Source organism: Camellia sinensis, chromosome 12, assembly GCF_055761805.1.
Source record: "Camellia sinensis isolate YWXY chromosome 12, ASM5576180v1, whole genome shotgun sequence".
NCBI classification, from domain to species: Eukaryota; Viridiplantae; Streptophyta; class Magnoliopsida; order Ericales; family Theaceae; genus Camellia; species Camellia sinensis.
Genome location: NC_138972.1, coordinates 59,075,616 through 59,098,310, shown reverse-complemented (window position 1 = coordinate 59,098,310; position 22,695 = coordinate 59,075,616). Strand labels below are relative to the sequence as shown.

Genomic DNA, 22,695 nt, shown 5'->3' with positions numbered 1-22,695 from the left:
TCAATCTTTTGCAATAATAAAAACCATTGTTCGATAGCATTTTCAATACAATTCCGATTTCAATTCAATTCTCAATGATCCATGTTATCTGTGACACTTTGTACTTTTGGGTTTAGAATTGAGGTAAGGTGTAATTGGAAGTTGTTAAGGTTTGGTGGATATATATAGGTGCTCTCATGCTTTATTTTTGGACTAGGGGTTGTTTAGAATTGGCGAGTATAAGGTTGTTGCTATTTTTGTTAGAACGGATGCAATTTCGGGGATGAAATTTCTTAAAGAGGGAAGGTTGTAACGATTCAGAATTTTTTCCCTTTGCTCGAGCGGGGGAGTTGACGCTCAAGCGGACTTGTGAGGCTTCCAGTACTTTTGTAGTCTATCTGAAATTTTGAGAGTTGTGAATTTCCACTCGAGTGTAAAAGTGATTGCTCGAGCGGAGAGCTTTGTTGGTATGCGCGCTCAAGCGCAAGATTAGGCGTTCGATTGGTCTGCCTGGTTGAGTTTGAATTTCTAGGACTAGAGGGATAGCTCTTGTCATTTTTGTTGTTGTGCTTGGTGCCTCCTTATTTTATTTTGGGACATTGATCGAAGTGGTAACATAATGGTAAAGTAAGATTGGATCGAAAACTTTGACTCAGGTAATTTTTCTACGAGCAACCATCACTCTTTTGCCCTTTTCTTTTTCTACACTTTGGATTTCAGTGTGAGGCTAGAACCATTGGAAATCTTGTTTCTAGGGCTTCGATTTGGACACAAGAACGACCTAAAACGGAGTTTGGATGAGAGAGTTAGGCCCATTTGAAGTTTTAGTATTTATGCTGAAAGCAGGTACGCTCGAGCGGACTTCGTGAATTCAGCAACTTAAAAAGTGGTTTTCTAGATCATTCTTTGCACTTTCCTCTTCCCTCTTCCTCTCCCTCGTCCTAGGTTCGAAAAACCCTAGATTTTTGACCCAAATACCTTCCATCCCCCAAAGTTTTGGGCAAGATCTCTTTCCAAAAAGTGAAGAATGCCTGAAGATTTCACTTTTCAACCGATTGAAGTTTGGATTTGTGAAGGAATCTCATCAAAGCTTTGCTCTTTTGCTTGATTCTTGAGGTAGGGGTCCTAGTTCTTCTTCAATACTTGCATTAACAGATAGATTTGTGGTATTTTGATTATATAAATACAAAATCTACATTTTTGAGCATATAGTGTTACATCATGAGATTTGGAGGTTTTGGGTTTGAAGTGTTGGGGTTCAATTGTTGGGTTAAGATTGTGGATTATGAACCTTAGGTGTATAATTAATGGGAAAATTGGAATAAAAAGTAGTGGTGTGAGAGGTTTTAATTTTTCTTGAAAGTCTTGATTTTTCTTGAAAATCCTAAGTTGACTCATGATGATAATTAATGATTTTGCCTAAATTGAAAGTAGAATCATGAAATTGAGAGGTTGAATTATATATATACTAGTTTAATTGAATTTTGGTAGTATTTGAAAATTATGTTACAAATTAACAAATGAACCTTTATTATGGATATTGTAAATCATGCTATAATATGAAATGAAATTTGGGAAAAATGATTTGTTAATGATATGGATGACATGAGCCTTGCATTACTAAAATTTCAGCTTTTTGCGACGGTAAAATGCCGTCGCTAATACTCCCAATGTTGTCGCAAAATTTTTTTTGCGACGGCAAATGACTTTTTGCGACGACAAGAGGGGGGTCGCGACTGGGGGCGTTGCAAAAGAGTTTTTGCAATGGCACAGTGCCGTTGCTAATGTTTTGCGACGGTATTTTTGCCTTTTGTGACGGCACTTTGCAGTCGCTAATAATGTTTGAAATTTCTTGACTTTTTGCGACGACACTATTTTACCGTCGCTAAAAATGTTATTTGAGACGGCAAAAAATGCCGTCGCTAATAGCCTTTTTTTTTGCAACGGCAAGAACACTATTTTTGCGATGGTGTGGTGCCGTCGCAAAAAGTATTAAAAATATAAAAATGTCAATTTTTGCGATAGTGTACTGCCGTCACAAAAAGTATTAAAAAATAATAAAATTTCTATTTTAAATAATAAAATTTATATTTTTTGCAACAGTTTAGTCCCGTCACAAAAAGTAAAACCTGTAACAAAATCAATAAAAATATTAAAATTTTCTATTTTTTGCGACGGTGTAGTGCCGTCACAAAAAAGAAAAAAACATCCTGCGATAAAATTATTAAAAATATTAAAATTTCTCCATAAATAATTGCATAATAATATAAAAATTCCTATAAAAATAACAATTTCTCCATAATAAAATATTCTTCCATTCATAGTTACATATCAACAAAATTATCCCACTACATAATGTTCCATAATACATATATAATGTTTAAATACATGATTTTGTTCATAATTCAAAATAACATAAACCAAAATTAAATATTTTTCTCATCATTCTTCGTAGATAATAAAAACAAAAGTTAGCTACATTCTCCACAGGCATGCAGTCTACAAGAAGCACACTCCTATATGGGAAATATCTGAAAAATAAAAATAATTAATGACAATATAATTATGTGTTAATGTTAATTACAAAAAAACATAAAAATTTAACTACTATAGCATCAAATACAACATTTTTTTTTGTTAGTCATCATCAAAACCATATGCACTACAAGATTTCTGACAGGCATTCTCTCCACAAGCTCAGGGAAGAACAGACCAACCAAGAAATTACAAACCTGAGTCACATGACAATTGCAAACTAAACTACAGTTTGAATTACAAATATAGTCCACCAAAAGCATCATCAAATAGGTATGCTTGAAGTACTAGAAACATACATTTACATGGCTTCTTACCATTATTATGTTTATTATAAATTTTATTTTAAGAAAACGAGTCTTGTTCAACTTCTCAAATTATATTAAGGCGTGATTAATAAACACTTTTTTTTTTGAAGCGTGTTTAGTAACCACACTTTTTTGTTTCATACTTGTTCAAACTCTGATGAAAACATGATTGCTAACAACATTTTAATAAAAAGCGTCGTTAGCAATCACGGTTATACTCTAAATCAAACTTCAAAACGAGGAAATTTGAAGGCATTTGTTTACTAAGTACGCTTTCTGAAAACATGTTCAGTAACCACATTTAATGTAATTTGATAAATAAGTTAAATAAGTTTCCACTCTTTAAAATAAATTTTAAATAAAAAATTCTCTACTTTACAAGATAATTATATATATATATATATATATCATTCTAATCGGTCCATTTATATCTTATGAGCAAGTCTACAAAATTGTGACACCTACATGCAAAGCTAAATCATGAGACAGAAACAACGATTCTCTAGAACTTCACCCATTTCTTTCTTTTTAATTTTTTACTTTTCACTTTTTTTTTATCGACCCTTCACAATTAATAGTAGTTTCTCATTAATTATCGGACATGTTCGTGACACATACCCAATGAACTGAGAAACTGAAACCCATGATCTTCCCACGCATCCTGCTGCTACTAAGCTCCGATATAATAATACCAGTTACTGGGCTAGATCCAATGGCAAAGGTAAATATGTACCTAAAAGCATGTAAAAGATAGAATCCAATAATATAGCACATCTATAGATTTGCTGCTCTGAGTAAGCTGAGAATGCTACAATTAAATTCAATTGATTTAATAATTTATATCTTAAAAACACTTTTAAATGCCACATGGTGAAGAAAACATACAGGACAGTTCCCAATATTGATAAGTTGTGACCAAGCTCTTTATCTATTGGAGAGCTGATAGCATAGACTACTAGAAACATCGATATTGCCTGCAAAAAGACAGATTTTGTGGGTTAGTCCATGGGCTATGTAAGTTTCAACCAAAACAATTGGAGTTGTGTTGTTTCATCGAAAATGAGTGAATCGTGCAATTCAATTTGTGATTCATAATGATTCACTGTGATTCATAATGATTCACTGTGATTCAATGAGATTCAATTGTTTTTGTTTTTATTTTCATAATGAACAAAACAATGTCTTTTTTGCCTCGCTATCAAGAAATTAAAAAAAAAAAACAAATCATTATATTGATATTTATTTCATTTTAAACATTGTGTATTTATAATATATATATATATATATATAACTATATAAAGTGATTCTAATAATGGTGCCTAGCAATGTTAACTACCATTAAAAGTTCAAAGCCTGTCCATATGGGACACTAAAAACAACCTTAATACAACCTCTAGAGTGTGGCTGCTCTATGAGTTCCAGCCATCTGCTCTCCAAATCATCATTCCTATTGACTGACTGAAATTCTTCAATTGCTTTGTTGACTTCAGATGGCCCCCAAAGGTTACGGATAACTTCTTTAGCATCTTCTAGTCTTCCTACCTAGACAAGCGATAGAATAACAGATTAATAAAAGCACATGAAAAATAATTTAAAGATAATTTGTAGAAAATAAAACAGAGTCCTACTTTGCATAGCCACCTTGGGCTGTCTCCACAAGCACAAGGATTTCTTCATGAATGGTATATAATTCTTACAAAGAACACATATGAAGAAGAATTATATATATATATATATATATAGAGAGAGAGAGAGAGAGAGAGAGAACTCGATAGAAGGTGAAAGGAAGCACAAAAACCAGAAAGGAAGACAGCAAAGAAGAGTTAAGATGCAAACTGTGTTTGTTTATATGAAATAGAACAATATAATAAAAACCCACATTCCAAATAAAATCAAGGTATCAAATAAAGCAAAACAGAGTCAAACATCTTACCCTTGATAAAGCAACAAAAAAAAACACTCACGTTTTCTTCATTTGGGCCTTCTCAGCATAGCGTTTCTTAGCAAACATCTTACCCTTGATACCCAAAGACTGCTCAATTCAAATTGAAGCACAAAATTAGAACTTCCACACAAAACTCCATAAATACATACATGAGAAAAGTGAAGAAACTGAACCTTCTGAGCAATCTGAGATCGCTTGTGGACTTCACGAGCCTCTTTCTTTCGTTTGCGCTCAAAATGATCATGGCGATAGCCATTTCTTTTCATGTGAAGCTCTATGTAATCTCCTTGACGCTTAACAAATCATTTATCAAACAAAAAAAAACAATCAAATCAGTACACGTTCAATTGAGATCGATATTAGAAATATACAATTATTAAACACACAAACAACAAAAAAACAAAGATTTAAGCTTTATCTTTGAAACAAACCATGGCGCTCGACGATTGTCCCCAATTTTCTAGAGAGAGAGAGAGAGATGGACAGAAACCCTAGCTTTAGACTGTACTGGGGTTTTAAAGTCCTCTTAGCCTCCGTTTGGGAAGTGGGTTGACTTTTTGGCTTTTTTGGCTATTTTAGCCCGGGGCTAAAAAGCCTGGTTTGGGAAGGGTTTTTTGGCTTTTTTGGTTTTTTGACTTTTTGGTGAGGTGTCTCCATGTTAAAAGACGAAACTACCCTTCAAGTTGTTTCTCTCTCTCTCTCTCTCTAATTCTTTGAAAACGCCTCTGCCGACTCCAACATTGCTGCAGTACTCGGTGATTACTTCATCGTCCTTCTTCTGCGTCTTCCACCCAACTCTCTCCGCAAATTCCAGCATCCTCTCCTTCTGATCCTGCGTGAAATTCGTTCTATGTCTCTTCCGCCCATTTGGGTTACTCGTCCCGGATGAATTTACCGGTCTGTTTTCCGTCAGTACTTGCCCCGATAACCCGGCACTGAGAGCGAGGAGCATGTGGGGTGCTGATGGATAGTAGGCGGAGGAGATCGGCGGTGGAGATGCTGAATTTAGACTGCGCGGTAGCACCGGAGGGTGGTGGCGGTGCTGCGGTTGGTACTCGATGACGTGTTGGGCGGTGAAGGGTGGTGGTAGGTCTTCCGGCTCGCGGCGGTGGAAATTGCGGTGGCAGCCGCAGGCGGCGCATTTTAGCGAGGTGGGGTCGGTGGAGATGGAGGTGGGGGAGGGCATGAACTCGCCGCAGCCGTCGACAGCGTGGCTGCCTAGGGAGGCAGCGTGGTTCTTGAGACATTCCTTGTAAGCAGCCACCGCAGGTGGCGGCGGTGGTGGTGGTGGGCCATTCAGGTGGCGATGGCGATGCCGGTGGTTGTGGGGGCGGCTGTGGCAGTGTCCATGGATGAAACATCAACAGAATGTAACAGCTGATTAGAATTAGGGTTAGGGTTTTGCTCAAAACAGTGAGGGTATTTTGGTAAATTTACCCCAATAAGGGTATGAACTTGCCCGTGATTTCTGTTTTGTCTCCATGTGGCTACATTAGCCTTTTTTGTCGGGACATGGCTAATTTAGCCTGAAGTTGCCTTTCCAAACACACGCTAAGAGATCAGGGATTTTTGGTTTTGGGCCCCGGGGGGGAAATGGAAAAAAAAAGCGGGAATGAAAAAAAAAAAAGAGGGAGAGGGGGGGGTGGATAAAAAAAAATCAAATCTTTTTTTGTTTGTGGTCACAAATGAAATTTAAACAACAAACAATGCCGTTTAACTCTTTTTTTTATTTATTTTTTTGTGATGGGGTTTGTTGTCGCTAAAAAACTTTATTTTTTGTTAAAATAATTTTTTTTTTGTAGTTAATGAATTTTTTAAAAAAAATTTCATTTTTTTTAGTTACTAAGATTGAAAATTTATTTGTTTCATTTTTATTTTAATGAACAAAATTATTATTATTATTTTTTATTTGGTAGAAGTAGGGGTAATATTTTAATGAAAAATATTTTCCACTAAAATAAAAGTTAATTTTCTGTGGTCAATGAAAAATATTTTTCTGCAGCCTATTTTTTTTGGTTACTAAAAATCATGAACTAATTTTTTGTGGTAGAGGAAAGAGAGCGACAGTAGTGGTGAATGTGGTAGATAAGAGATGATGGTGGTGGTGGCGGTGATGGCGAAAGAGATTAGCGGTGAAATTGTGGTAGTGGTCGTGTAGATGGAGTGGCAGGGGTGAATGAGAGGTAATGGTAGTAGTAGTGGTAGTAGTGGAGTGGTGGTGATGGTAGTAGTAATGGTAGTCGTAGAGGTGATGTGGCGACAGTGGAAGTAGTGGTGGTGGTGGAATGGCGTTTGCAGTAGTGGTGAAGGTGGTAGAGGAGATGGGTGGTGAGAGAGAGAGATGAGTGAGAGACAGATAGAGTAGAGAGAGGAGAGAGAGAGAGAAAGGGAGAGACATGGACAGAGTGATGAGCGAAAGAGAGACAAAGTGGTTGTTAAAAGTATATTTTCTTGTAGTGGATCGATAAATCGAGAGGGAGCTCAGCAAATAGAGAAGACGGAAAGGAGAGAGTGAGCAACGCAAACACAATGGGAGAGAGAGAGAGAGAGAGAGAGAGAGAGAGAGAGAGAGAGAGATAGAGAGTGAGAGACAGAAAAGAGACAGAGAGAGAAGAGTGATGAGTGAAAGAGAGAAAGAGAAGAGAGAGAGGAAGATAAAAAAAATTAATGAAAAGATATAGACAAAGAGAGAGAGAGAGAGAAAGAGAAAAAAAGAGCGAAAAGAGATAAACGAGAGAGAGACAGAGAGAGATGAGCAAGAGAGATAAAAAGAAGAGAGAGAGAAGAAAGATGAGAGAGATAAAGAGAAGAAAGATGGACGAGAGACACAGAGAGAGAGAGAGAGACAGACAGACAGAGAAGAGTGATGAGTGAGAGAAAGAAAGAGAAGAGAGACAGAGACAGAGACATAGAGAGAAAGAAAGAGACAGACAGACAAAGAAGAGTGATGAGTGAGAGAGAGAGAGAGAGAGAAGAGAGACAGAGACACATAGAGAAAGAGAGACAGAGACAGACAGAGAAGAGTTATGAGTGAGAGAGAGAAAGAGAAAGAGAAAGAGAAAGAGAAAGAGAAGAGAGATAGAAAGATGAAAAAATGGGTGAGAAGAGAAATGTTCAAAAGAGTAAGACGACGTCGTTTTTATTTTTTTATTTTTTTTTTGTAACAGAAAAATACTGTTGCATTTATTTAAACCATTTTATGACTATATATATATGAAGCCGTCTCAAAGCCACAATATATATATATATATATATTTTAATTTTTTTTGCAACGGTATGTATTACAATCGCAAAAAACTCCTTTTTTTTTGCGACTGTAGCTGGTACCGTCGCAAAAACTCTATTTTTTTGCGATAGCAATCTCTGCCATCGCAAATACTCTTTTTTTTTTTTTGCGACAACAATTTTTGCCGTCGCAAATACTCTATTTTTTGCAACGGCAAGTTGTGCTGTCTCAAAAAGTCACATTTTTTGGCGACGACAAGTTGTGCCATCTTAAAAAGTCACATTTTTTGAGACAGCGAATGTGCCGTCGCAAAAAGTTCCGTCTCATAAGCCCACTTTTCTTGTAATGTTGGGATGAAATGATGAAATGGAGATTTAAGAGTTCACATTGAATTATGCTGAATTACATTTAGTGGTGTTGAAATGAATTGTGTTGATTATGTTGAATTGTGTTGAATCATGTTGAGTTGTGTTGGGTTTTGATGAGTCGTGTTGAGTTGAGTTGAGTTGTGTTGGGTTGTGTCAAGTTGGGTTGAGTTGTGTTGGGTGGTGTTGTGTTAGTACCCATGCGGGGAGTTGAAAAAGGTTTTTGGGGCTTACGTCCTGCCGTATAATAGCCGGCAAATGTGGGGGTGGTTTTGAATTAAAGGTGCCTGTAGACACCCCATTTTTGACCGCCCTTAAGACTTGGGTGCTACTGATGGTTTACTTAGTGGTGAAAGTTATGCAGGTTATGCTATGCCAAGGTTCGATTTCTTCGGCAAGAGGAGAGTGTCAAATCCAAACCTCACACCCCATTTTGGACCAAAACCATTTTGACTAAAGATTTTAGACCTTAAAACCCTCTCTTTCAAAATATTTTTGAAACAAAGTTCCTACGATGTTCCGAGGCTTGCATTTTGTTAAATGTTGCGCTTTTCGGTAAACCGAGCAAGGACAAAGTGGAAATGAATGAAAGAGAGATGAAATCTTTGAAAAATCTTTCAAAACACCTTGTTTAGGGGTTTGGTGTTGAAGAAAAAAGGAAAAGAGGGAAGAAATCCAGTTAGGAAAGGAGTTGGGCATGAATCGTTAAGAGAGAGTCAAGTGGTCCTCTCTAAATCAGGCCTATCTGTCTATACACTTGGATTTAAGCTATGAGGCCACCACTGTTGGAAAGAAGACTTCCGGGGCTTCATTTTTCACTCAAGAATCTCCTAAAGACGAGTTCGGATGGGGGAGATATGATTGGTTGAAGTTGGGCATCATTCCGGTTGGACCAAAACTGAGTAGCCTTCACTAAAAGAGGCATAACTTTTTGCACAGTTGTAATTTTGATGTAAATTTTCTACCATTGCACACTAGAATGACCTGCAAAGGAGTCCATATAAAGGAGTTATGCCAATTTGAAATTGGACTTGCAGAGCAGAATTTGCAGTCGGCCACAAATGTGCACAGTCGGCCATGGAAGTGGCCGGTCGGCCATCACAAGTAGCAGATCGGCACCAAAGATGGCCGGACGGCCAAGAATGACCCAAATTCATATTTTTTGAAGATATTTCTCCTCCAGCTGTTTCCAGCTTGTGCCAGCTGTCCTAGCTCAGATATTTTCGACCAAAAGCTCCCTTTTTGCTATATATGAAGCTATATCTCATATTCAAGGGAGAAGAACATTTTTTAACAAGTTTGAGAGCTTCTCTCACTAAGCTCCCTCTCTCTCTACAAAATTTCCAGGGCAAAACCTCTGCCTCTCTCTCTAGAGCCTCTCTCCCTTGCCCTTTTGTGCATAGAAGTGCATAGAAGTAGAGAAATACTTCTAGTTTGCCTAGGCATCCTTCATCAAAGTTGCATATCATTGGGATGAGGTCCTTTGGAACTTATTTTGGGGCTGTTGGAAGGTCATTTGGCTCAGAAAAGAGGCTGATTTGCTGCTGTGCTTCAAAGGTAACCCCTTGTCCCTTTTAAGCTCTTTGTGCACTATTGTTTTGCCATAGTTTTCAACTACTTTGGGTCTGCTTTTGGGGTGGTGTTGAACTAAAAAAACCTCTATTTTTCTTCTGTTTTTCAGTCCTAAAAGTGTTGCTTTGTGCCTTGTTTGGCTAGGGGGTTGTTCTCCCTTTTTGCTCCTTTGTAAAGCCTTTTGAGCTATCTTTCAAGGCCTTTCAAAAAAACTTTTTGTGGCCTTCTAACCACTGAAATCTAGAGGATTTTCAGTGGTAAAAACCCTATTTTGAGGTCCCAAATAGGAGAGGGTGGTCCCCTTTCTTTTTGTCTTGCTTGTTTGTCTTGTTGGCCTATTAAATGAGCATGTATTTCTATCATCTTAAGGCTTAGTTTGAGCATGTTTTTGTGAGTTTTTTGCCATGATATAACTCTGATTTTGGCTGGTTTGGTCACTTCTTGCTTGCATTTTGTACTTGTAGTGCAAATCATGCTTATTAGCTTAACATGCTTGATGTTGTAGCCTATTATTTTAGCATGCATTGGCTCCATTCCAGCACATTTTTGGTGTTGTTTTGACATGCCATAGCTCTGTTTTTGGTTGGTGGACTCACCTCTTGCATGCTTTATACACTTGTAGTGTAATCCTTGCTAGCTCGCCTTGCATACTTGTCTCTTTAGCCTAGCAAGATTTTGTTCATATTTTGGCATGCTTTAGCTCTATTTTGAGTCTCCTTGGTCGTATGATGCTTGTAGTGCAATAGCCTTGACTAGCTTTAAGTTTTGAGGCATTTTGCATGCTTGGCTTGAAGGTTTGCATGCCTTGGCATCATTTGGCATGGTATTTCAGAGCTTATATCTTTGCCACACTCTCATATTTATCACTCTTTCATTGTGTTTAAGAGTTGTGCCCTTATGCCTTGTTTGTGAGCCAATGTGTATGCATGCTTGCATAAGCTTTTGGGCTCCCTTTTTAGCATGTTTTGGCCTCTGTTTTGGCATGGTTTTGGTCTGTCCATAGTTGGCTTAGCCATTTAAACTTGGTATTGCATGACTCTTATGAGATGCTCTTTACTAGTTTTGTTGTTCTTGGCCTCCGAATATGCTATGCATGCTTTGCTTGCATGATGGAATCTTGTGCATGCCACATTTGCATTGATAGGTTGATCATCTTATTTGTGTTGCATGTGTTTGGGATGGATGTTAATCCAAACACAAGGAATATGACACGTTTCGTACTCAAAGTGATGAAACGTGTTGCATTTCTTGGTCGCCGACCCTCTTGATCAAGCATGATAGAGGTGGAGGCCCTTATGTGTTATTTGTGTGCATTCATTGACATTGACTTGTGCAATTGGGCCTCTTTGGCCATCATGCATTGAGATGCATGATTGGTGGCTCGAGAGCTGAGCACTACACTCCTTTGAGCTTGAGACATGATAAGGAGTGTAGTGGCACACACATTTCCTTGTAAATACACTGCCATGCCTCTGTTTATGCTCTGTTGCAGCAAAAGGAGAAATTGCAGGAAGCGGTGGCCAACTGGCCATCAAAGCTGCCGACTGGCCACCAAGACTGCCGATCGACTATCAATTTTAGCTGATGGCCACCCCTCTTGGCCGATGGCCATTCCTCTTGGCCGACCACCCCTCAGTATGTTCCTAAGGTGGATCAGAAGCATCTTGGAAATTGGAACAATTTTTAGAAGTACAAAAGAGTGCAAACAGAGGCATCATGAGGCACGGTAGTGGATATCCGAGCGAAGCCGACCGAGCATGCATGCATCCCTCGTCACGAGGCCATTTCAGTGCTTTTGTTAACTTAGAATAAACTGTTATTTTATTTGTAAAAGTGTTGTAATTAATTAGTTAATGCGTTTAATTAATTGGTTCATTTTGTAATAATTAGTTTAATTAGATTAGTTAATTAGCTTAGCGTAGCTAGTTAGTTAATTTATTCGGACCCTCCGTCGAGAGGGCACAACTGTTGTAATAAGTGTACGTGTGTGTGTGAATGTTTTCCAACCCCACATCTTTCTCCCTTTTATTTACCAGCTTTCGATGGTTAGTTTTAGGACATGTTTCAATTAGCATACTTATGCTTTGCATGCGTGCATCATTCATTTGTCTTGCATGCACCGGGCTCGGCGCATCATTCAAACTGCATTGTATTTCAATACACTTTCTTGAATACGTGTTTCAGAGCATGTTATCAAGTGTTGCATTCATATGCCATTCTAGATAGCCGAGCCTATTTTAGTTGCATTTTTGCATGCGTTGCATTAGGCGTCTTAACATAGCTAGGATCATGCATGATTATTAACTAGCTTCTTTTTTGGCTCGGAGTACACTGTGAGTGTTTACGCTTTAGCATCCTTGCATGTGTGTAAGTGACTGCCATGATAGCGTGACTACCATGATAGCATTCTTGCCATGAGGCTATTTGCTTAAGTTCTTTAATTGCATAAATGCCTGTGGGTGAAGGTTTGATTGCCTGAATTGGAATAACTCGATGATTGTGAGTTTTTAAGCCCACTTGAAGTGGCAAAATCATGTTTTTCTAAGCCCACTTGAGGGTGGCAAATCTGCGTCTTAGCCTACTTGCGAGTAGCAACTTCAAACCATTTTCAAAAGACAAACATGAGTTGTTTTGCTCCAATCCGCGTGATTGAGTCTATACTTGTTTGCTGTGCGCATCACATAGTAAGGTTAGCTAATAAACCGAAAAGAGCACATGTGTTTTCAAAATAACATATCATGTTTAGTAGAGGCCGATCCTTTGATCGGGCGAGCGGGGGTGCTCATTTCAGGACCTTCCCCTCTCGCACCCAAGTTCCCGAGTCGAGACAACTTTGGTGATGACGGACACGTGGCCTTAGGCACGAGTCAAGGTTTCCTAAATTTTCCAAAATAAAATATTTAGGTAGCGACTCTGAAATCTGGCAAAGTAGTCCATGCTTGGCGCTTTTTGATTAAAATCGATTTTCCAAAACAATTTGTCGGATTTGGACTCTTTGGTGATTTATTAGTCTTACATTGCACTTTGTGAGATTAGATTCAGAACCGTGGCAGGAGTCCGAACTGTAGTAGCTAAGAACTACGAATCGCGCCCTCGCGCTGAGTGGAGTTCGGGCGGTCTACAGTGCCCAATTGCCCTGTCTAGGCTTATTGCTGGATGAATGTGGGAAAAATGATTTTTGGGTGTCCACATAGTCCTGCCGTATAGTAGCCAACAAAAGTGGAAAAATGATTTTTGGGTGTCCGCACAGTCCTGCCGTATGATAGCCGACAAAAGTGGAAAAATTGATGGTTTTCAAAAATGTTTGGAGTGCCCACGTCCTGCCATATAATCGCTAGCAAATGTGGGGGATGGTTTTAAAAAGTTGAAAAAAATGATTTTTGGGAGTTCACTTCCCACCGTATAATAGCCGGCAAAAGGTGGAAAGTGTTATGGATTGGGTGCCCGCTATCCCGCTGTAGTAAGTCGGCAAAAGGTGGATTGTGTTGAGATGTGTGTTGAGAAGTGTGTTGAGTTGATGATGTTATTTGTGACTTGTGATGAATCTGTGAAATTGCAAATTGATGTGTAATTTGGTATAAAGAGGAAATGTACATAGTCATTATTTGTAAGGAATGGAATCCAAAAATGGGTAAGGGGATTATGGATTGGTGATGTTGAACATAATGAATTAGTTATGACAATAAAAGTAACTTATGAGTGTTGTTCTGTAAATAAATGAGGAACTGAATTGAAAGGGGGTTTAATTAATCTTGTGTTATCTTGAAATGAAATTTGAGAGTGTAAACAGTGGTGTGAATTGAGTATAGGAGCATTGTTAGTAAACCAAAGAGGGAACTTGAACTTGAACTTGAAGTTATGGAGTTCTAAATAAATATAAGGAGTAGAAAGGAAGAATGAAAGAAAAAGATGAATATTAAAAATGAAAATTAAATGAGAAATATTTTGGGAATTAGTTAATAATTTTTAAATGATGTTGTTTCTTAAACATGTTTGTTTCACAAGGATCTATGGTTTCCTAAGGTTAAGGGATAAATTTAATGGCTGAAGGTTTTTCTTTAAAGCATTTAGACAATTTTTTTGATAAAAAGGTACCTTATTTATGATATTTTGAAATTATAAAATGTCACCCTACTATATGGTATCACCCTGCATACATGATCATTTTTATCTGTGTGTTAGTTATTGATTCAAAACTATGAGATTCCTACTGGGCATTAGTGCTCACCCCTTGTTGTTTTATTTCTTTTACGGGAAAAGACTTTGGGTTCATAGTTGAAGAGTTAAGAAGTCCATAAGTCTGTTTATGTAATTTCGTTGTGGATATGAATGGAGTAAATGTGGTGTATTGATATTTGTAATCATTATTTGTAGCTGCTGGCATGTATCATTGTTATTATTGTATTCTTTGAGAGAGAACATGTATTATTATGTTTCTATTACTCAAGGGTAATGGATATTTGTTTAAAAAAATAAAATAAAAAATGGCCCTAAATTACAGGCTTTTGGTAATGCTTTCGAGTAATTAAAAAGTTGGGGCGTGACATTATATCAATAGCAATACTCATTCAATGACAATTTATGTGGTGCATCTAATATAGTAACAATATATCAATAACAATGGGACCTCAGGGGTCAATCAATGGGACCACAATGAGTCAATCAATATATCATATCCAATGTGACCATTAAGGTCTAACAGTAGAGATCTCTGTGTTTCAATTATCCATTGGGCCATGGTATTGTTTCCCCCGGGAAAGGGCCTATTAAATAATGGACCCTGATATTATATCCCCCAGGCGAGGGCCTCACTAAAAGATGCCACGAATGTACTTTCAAAAATGAACTTCATTCATTAGTAACAAGTAGTACTTCAATAAACCATTCAATCAATCATATATCAATTTCGATAACAATAACATTTTCAAAAATAAATATAACTTGAACATATTTTTATAAAGTTATTACTCACAATGGGTTAAGTCGATATAAGGCTTCAGACGTCCACCTATACAAATCACATAGCAAAGATACAATGAAAGCACTATTCAATATTCATTTCATTTTAATTCAACTCTCCTTTTGTGTTTCTAGTTTATTCCATGACTATGTAAGTCCAATTGATGCCTAAGAATACTTAGAATGTCATGAGGATGCAAGTAGGCATTTAGAAGAGTTAGTCAAAAATTGCTAAAAATAGGGTCTTTGCTCGAGCGTATCTTTGGTTGCTCAAGCGGTTTGCAAAGCTCTGTAAAAGTACTAGACGGCCTCAATGTTCGCTCGAGCGGTGACTTTTCCGCTCGAGCGGTTTGCAAATTTTCTGTGTTTTTGAAAACCAACAAAAATAATTTCCAAACACATTTTCAAAACTTAGACTCTTGCATGAACCAATTTAAACATGTAATTTTATTAATAAAGATGAACCCATGACTAATTTTTCAATTTCTAATACAAAAATCTCTTTGATTATTAAGATTAAAACCAATAATTTCATAAATATAGTAATTTCAACATTTTTCTTCTTTTGTGTTATAAAACATAAAATTAGAGCTATAAAGCCCTTTAAAGAAATATTTGCATATATGAAATTCAAATCAAAATCAAACTAATTTTTATTTCTAGTATAAATTGTAATTTTTCCCAAATCGGTCCAAATTTAGATTTAATTCATTTCCTTTATATTAAACCACAAAATTTAAAACATGAATTAAACTTTCGAAACTCTTGAAAATTTCATAATGTATGTTAAAATGGAATCTAATTTCCTTATTAATAACAAAAATCAAACTTAAATAATGAATTACAAAATCAATTTCTTAGCATTTCAAATTAACTCAATTTTTTACCAAAAACTTAATTTATGATCATAGATGTTCCAAGCTGTGTTTAAACTGAATAAAACTTTTGATTTCAATTATATGCATGGATCAAACAAATTCCATAATAAAATCAAAACTTTGTCTTACTTTAGGATTAATTCCAAATTTCTATAAATTTGATTTTTCTAAAGCTTTTCTTTTTTCTCTTCAAAATATGAGATTGAATTAGTTCAAATTCTTCAAAATCCATTATGCATGCATAATTAGAGTATTAAACTTGTAGAATTTACTCATGCATATAACAATGAGGCTTAATTTCATGCAAGATCACAATATCAAACTCAAAATAATTAATTTCCATAACCATAAATCTAACTACTTAATCTCTTCATCTTTGTTTTTTAATTTCTTCCAAATTACATGAAATTGAACTCAAACTCATCATTAATTTCAAGTGTAATACAAGAATTCTACAAAAATAATACATAAATTTCATACCTTAATCTTTAATTGGATTAAATTCTTGAGCTTTTCCTTTCTCTCATTACTTCCTTTCTTGTATTCCATTCCCAACACAATAGTTTGAGTTCCCTCTCTCTCTATCGGCACTATCTCTCTCAATTTCTCTCTCTGCCGTATGGTTCTCGAAGCCAAGCAAACAAATGAAAAGCTTCCAATATAAAAGCTTCCAATATATTACATATAGTTGAGTTCATTCTCCTCAAGTTCTAGAAATCTCTCTGACGTTCATTCTTTTTTATTTATTTAATTATATTTTTTTTTATTAATTGATTAAGATTGGTTTGGCACACCAATTACACATTAACATAATTTAATCACCACTTAGTCTTAATTAATCTTGATTAATCAAAAAAATCTCACATAATTTAATTAATCTAATTGACTTCAATTAAGGCCCAATCAATCCTAATTAAATTTATCAATCTGAATCAGTTTTTTAATAAAATTCCCAAAAGGATCCAACTATTAAATTAGACACATTTCCATCATCAATTTTGATTTCTTACACCTGTAAGGCCTTCAATTTCAGATCAAACTCAAAATTTCCGTCAATAAATTACATATTTAATTGAACACCTCATAAATAAATTTCATTCATAATAATCTTAATTCCCAATCTTCATAACTTAATCAACTCCAATTCGGACCCAATTAATAAAATCTCAATTTTACTAAACTGAATCGGATATTTAATTAAACTCTCATATAGTTCGATATTCGAAATTAAAATAATTCAATTCGTCAATTTCACATTCTTGAGCCACTTAAGCTTTTAATTTCTAATTCTAAAATAGCTCTTTTATAAAATTATATACGAATCAACACCAATATTGTTCATCAATTCCGCAATTAAATTAGAGTAATAATGAATTAAAATTCAAATCACCTTGAATAGATACTCACAAAATTTGAATAGCTAGATATAAAATTGAACAGATAAACATAATTTAGGGGGAGAAAATTGAATATATAGTCAAAAAATTTAAACAGGTAGATATAAATTTGAACAGATAGACAAAAGTTTTGAACAAATAGAAAATTTTTGAACAGATAGATATAAATTTGAACAGATAGTCAACGAAAAGTCAAATAATTAAAAAAGTCAAAGGGTAAAATTGGAAACAAAATATTCTTCAGGACTTCTCACCAAATTATATCACAAAGTGTGAACCTCTCATCAATAATAAAAAAAAAAAATCTCTTGGACCTAATGCCTTAGACATACTCTAAATTGGATTTATCACCAATTTTCTCTAAAAAAAATTGGTGATCAAAAGATATGTATTTAAATTTTGATCATACATATAATTATTAAAATTTATTTAAATGTATAAATTTTTTTTTACAATAAATAAAAAAATTTATATAATTCTTGCTAAAAATAAAGAGTGAACAAACTGTACTTAAACATCACCCTTGACATATTTTTAACTACAAAATTACTAATCAAACTTACATAATTTAACTTATTAACTAATCATTTTTCATTGATTGAATTTCTAATACATTTAATCTTTCTTGTGACATAGTTGACCGAGATAAAATTCAATCAATTTTAAATTTAAAAAGTTTCTTTTTCCAGAAACAAATGTAACTGGTGTAATTAATCGTATTCTATACCCAATCTATATATTCGAGAAACAATCATCCAGTAATTTAAAATAATTCACCCTATCAACCAACAGTTTTTGCCAATAAAAACAATCATTGTAACGCCCTCGAAATAATAACATTAAACCCAACAAATAAAACATTCATTGACAAACGAAATATCCACATTCTTCTATTCATCAGAGTTTCATTACAAAAGTATTACAAGTTAACAACAAAAGCAAAATGCCCTACGGGCTTACAGCTTTCCAAGTTAACACTTGGTTACAACAAAAGAGTGCTAACTCATCTACACATTAAGCCCTTGGCTTGAATATACACGTAATACATCAAAAGAAACTAAACAGTAAAAATCTGCTCGCATCTAGCCTCCCAAGCTATGTCCTTGGAGGTGGCATACTACCTGCACCTGAAAATGATATTCCCATATAGGGTGAGCCACAGCCCAGTAGAAATACACTAAACCAACCATGAACAATGACTAAAAGATTAGCAATTGATAGATGGCCAACACTGATACATCCACATAAATCACATTTTATGTCATACGACTTATGAGTCCAAGTTACTTTTCATTTTCCCTTTTTCAACAGATAAGCATATTAGCTCTATCATCATCTCAACAGATATGTATAAAAACTATATCCCACATTCACAGATAAGCATATAAGCTATATTCACATTCTCAACAGATATGTATAACAACTATATCCCACATTCACAGATAAGCATATAAGCTGTATCTACACTTCACCAAGATAAGCATATGAGCTCTATCTTCACTTCTCTAGACAAGCATATGAGCTGTATCTACGGAGTTCATCCTCTATCTTCTCCCAATACTATCCGGTTTAGAGGTACATCCCCCATCTCCCCCTAAACCGCGGAGTACATCCCCCATCTCCTCCTCTACACATAACGTATACAAACACATTGGTTCTATATACCATCATTCAATACATACAGTTAATGTATTCTATCAACCGTCAAATTCCATGACACGTTCCATTGATTAGTTTTCGTTTGCCTAATCATCATGCATTGTCTACAACAATCACGACTATCCTCCACCGATAGCCCAAAGCAGTTATTTCTAAATAGAAAATAAATGCACAAATGGATATTCAATCAACATTTCATTTCGGTGAGTGATAAATAATTCAACTACACCCTTTAACCCCATGCATTCCCAATCTCAACAATTCCATTTCATTTTCTCATTTCTCACAATTAATTATCCCAATTAATCAAACAATGTAATTAGGTCATTTTCCATAATTAACATTACAACCCTTAGGTCCCATTTTCATCAATGATTCAACATGTATTCCATTTCTCTATGCCAAACATGCATCTAGGTTTATTAGAAATAAAACCCCAACTTTTGTAAAATAACACAAAAGCCCCAAACTTTCACAAAATTACCAAACCAACCCCAACATCTCAAAATACTAAAATTTAAAGACAAAATCCATAGAGAGGAGTAGGATATCCCTACCTCAAATCCGGAGCCCCAAGGGAGAAGATGACAAAAACCCAACGTGCTCCAAATCCCGAAATTTTCAGATTAAAAAGTAGCCCTCGACGATCAACAACTTTTTTGTAAAGGCCAAAGATGAACAAATCACTCCTACTAGATCAAAACCTAGAGAGAAGGTAGAGTTCTAGAGTGAGAGGCTCAACAATGGTGTTTTTGGAAAAGTAGGAGAGAGAAGAGAAAGTGAAAAAGTGATTTGAAAAGTCAAAACTCGGAACTTAAACCCAGTCGCCCCGCTCGAGCGCCCAAACCCCCGCTCGAGCGGCACTCACAGACTCCCGTTCGAGCGGCCAAACTCCCGCTCGAGCGCCGGATGCACTCTCCCAGCATCTCGACACAACAGGTCCCCGCTCGAGCTCTCGAAGCCCCGCTCGAGCGGCCAACACTGCACAGGAAATACTGGATGGGTGTATTCCCCGCTCGAGCGTCAAAACCCCCGCTCGAGCGGACAGGCCAAAATCTGGGCAACTAGTTTTGGTTTCTAAACTCAACCAACCTGTAACAAACCTGCCCAACACATCCTATAACTCAAATACAAGGTAAGAAAGGATGTAAACAAGATGATGATCAACTACCAACATCCACGGACACATGTCCGGATCACTATACAACAAGGGTAAATCCGTGATCGCTATAATCATCCATTTGTCTTAAATAATTCACTATATCAACCAACTATTTGTTTTGAATTTTTATCAAACTTTATTGGGACTTTTCAAATTCAAGGTGAATTTTTATTTTTTTGTGTGGACTAGTATAATAGCTACAAAACAATTGAGACCTTTTTTTTTTATTCAATTTTCAGGGGGCCAAAGTAGCGGTTTTGCCTGCTTTGGGCCAAAGTCAGCTCTGTCTAAATCGTTTATTTTGTTGGATCTTTAGTGTATATCATCAACGAAAAAAATTAAGTCCATTCGATAATCGTAATATTTTTATTTTATCACATTTGTCTTTAAAAAAATATACAACAGGTATATTTTAAAAAATAAAATTATTTATTTTTTAAAAATAAATATAATAAAATAAAATATTAAGATTATTAGATCAATCTATTTTTTTTTAATTTATAAATAACATATATAAATAATTTAGCAAAATAAATAATTCACATCAAAAAGACCGGTAATTGATGCAAACTTTCTCATATTCAAATGTAAACTTGTGAGGGAAGCTCGACTTTTGAAGAGATTGGCCAACCAATAATTAGACAAATGGTGGGATTGACTTTTCCTGTCGTTAAAATATGAAAAACTAGCTTAACAATGGTGGATGTCAGAAAAAAAAAAAAATATATATATATATATATATATATAAATGTGATAAAAATTATACAGTTTTATTGGGTAGCTTGAAAATTTGTTGTCCTGAATTGCTCAAATGCGTTGGCATCCATGTTGTAACCTTTGGACCAGATCCCTCAACCATGCGTAAAACTAGTGGCGGAGTCAGAAATTCAAGAGGGACACATATTAATCACGACATTGATTTTTTTTTTCTTTTCTCCCATAACAAGTAACAATGAGATATTATTACAGTTATACATTTTTATTTTTTATTTTTATTACAATTATCTTGAGATTTACATTGACGTGACTTATAAATTCGCAATCAATAACTGAATTTTATTAATAAAATAATCAATAAGTTCAATCCTATCAACTCAAAAAAAGTGCCCCCATAGGAGGAGAAATAAGCAACTAAACAAATTCCATAATAAGAAATGAATTATCAATTGATTCAATTCTTGTCTTGATCTATCAATTAAAGTGTACAAGAATAATCAAAATAATAAAATAGAGAATTTTTAAAAGTTTAAAAAAGCAAAACGTTTTACATAATTTAAGGAGGGTCACTATTATAATTTTATAAAGGATACATAATATATAATCTTTATCTATATGGGTAACAATATAAATATTTCCAATGGTGTGCCATTGGAGTTGTTATTGCCAAATTATGGCAACAGTTGATAGAAAGGCATCTCCAATGGTGAGTTTTAGTAGCTATTATCTTTGGCAAATGCCAAAGTTTGTGTCAAATATGGCACAAGCTTTGGCAGCTGCCAAAGCTGCCAAGTCATCTACACCCAACCGTTTCCTCCCTTCATTTGTCATCATCCTTTCCAAACACAGAAAATGGATTCACCCAAAAATCACACAAATTTCAAAACATATAATCAATTTCCAAACATAAAAGCAAGCTACAAAATGAACACAGTGAAGTCAAAAAAATTAATTTCCAAACATAGAATCAATTTCAACATAGAATCAACACTGTGAATCAATTCCAAACATAGAATCAACGTAGTGAATCAATTTCCAAGCATAGAATCAATTTCCTAACACAGTGAATTAAAAAAAAAAAAAATGAAAAATTGACACAGTGTAGTAAAAAAAAAAAAAAAAAAAAAACCTGACAGAAATGGGTTGATCTTCTTCATGTTGTTTGGATGATCTTCTTTGTGTTCATTAGGGTTTCAATTTTCTTCAATATCTTGTCCAATGTCGTCGATTCGTTCTAGAAATGAGAGAGAGCGAGAGAGCAGAGGACTGAGAGAAAGAGATGGGTGGGGGTAGACGACGGTGCTTGGCGGAGAGTGAGAGAGAGAGGGATAGAGTGAGAGTGAGAGTGAGAGGGAGAGAGAGGAAAGGTTGTCTTCGGCGATTGGAGGTAAACACCGTCGCCGATTGAAGAGAGAGAGAAGAGAGTGAGAGTGAGAGTGACACTACTAGAAAATAACTTTTTGCGTCTAGTTTTTTGCGACTAATTATTTGACCGTTGCAAAAAATATTATTTGTGTTAGGTTTTATTCTTGGCAATCCCGTTTGACAAAACTCCTTTCAGTTGTATTTTTTTTCGCACTTTTTATTTTCAGTGAGGCTATGAGTGTTTAGATGCGAATCCAACCCGAATTGTGCTTTTTCAGAGAAGTTTGTGTTGATAAAGCTTTCAAGATTGCCACTTCGCTGATTATGACGGGGATCGAGCTGCCCGGTCAGCTCGCGGGGGTCGAGGGGGCAGCGCCCCTTGGCGGGTCCGGGGCAGCGCCACGGCGGGGTCGAGGGGCAGCGCCCCCGAAGCAAAATGCAAAAATGCATTCAAAGTTGCCTGTCCGAGCATGTTATATTTTTCCAGTTTTTCCATTTTTGGCCTTCCCGCTCGAGCGGGGAAAGTGACGCTCGAGCGGGGATTGGAAGCTCTCAGCATCTCTGTAGTCGCCTGTAAAAATACTGGAATGTGTGATTTTACGCTCGAGCGGATGCTCCTACGCTCGAG

General features: G+C 35.8%; 1 protein-coding gene and 2 long non-coding RNA genes across 6 annotated transcripts; all 3 read right to left on the bottom strand.

The window, feature by feature from the left end:
- Positions 1 to 2,270: 2,270 nt before the first annotated feature.
- Positions 2,271 to 3,555, bottom strand: LOC114305510 (uncharacterized). Its single transcript, XR_014345784.1, has 2 exons — positions 3,441 to 3,555; positions 2,271 to 2,711 (listed from the first exon to the last, which is right to left on the bottom strand). It is a non-coding gene; the product is annotated as an uncharacterized LOC114305510 (long non-coding RNA).
- A 149-nt stretch (positions 3,556 to 3,704) lies between these two features.
- On the bottom strand, positions 3,705 to 5,073 carry LOC145804156 (uncharacterized). 4 transcript variants are annotated; one of them, XR_014345782.1, is made up of 4 exons: positions 4,941 to 5,073; positions 4,451 to 4,854; positions 4,203 to 4,364; positions 3,705 to 3,796 (listed from the first exon to the last, which is right to left on the bottom strand). It is a non-coding gene; the product is annotated as an uncharacterized LOC145804156 (long non-coding RNA). The 4 variants fall into 4 exon arrangements; XR_014345783.1 differs by having other exon boundaries at positions 4,756 to 4,854; positions 4,941 to 5,072; XR_014345780.1 differs by lacking the exon at positions 3,705 to 3,796 and having other exon boundaries at positions 4,029 to 4,364; positions 4,756 to 4,854.
- Positions 5,074 to 5,425: 352 nt separating this feature from the next.
- On the bottom strand, positions 5,426 to 14,668 carry LOC114282675 (zinc-finger homeodomain protein 11-like). The gene is made up of 2 exons (XM_082896908.1): positions 14,580 to 14,668; positions 5,426 to 6,101 (listed from the first exon to the last, which is right to left on the bottom strand). Exons 1-2 carry the CDS (start codon positions 14,666 to 14,668, stop codon positions 5,426 to 5,428), a joined length of 765 nt encoding a protein of 254 aa, XP_082753034.1.
- Between the last annotated feature and the right edge of the window lie 8,027 nt (positions 14,669 to 22,695).

What these genes read in the sequence shown, in the direction of transcription:
- LOC114282675 (XM_082896908.1), bottom strand. Translation starts at nt 14,668, where the DNA reads ATGGCCCAATGGATAATTGAAACACAGAGATCTCTACTGTTAGACCTT. An exon ending in ATATTGATTGACTCATTGTG is followed by an intron (nt 6,102 to 14,579) that starts GTCCCATTGATT and finishes ACACTGCCACAG; the next exon opens with CCGCCCCCACAACCACCGGC.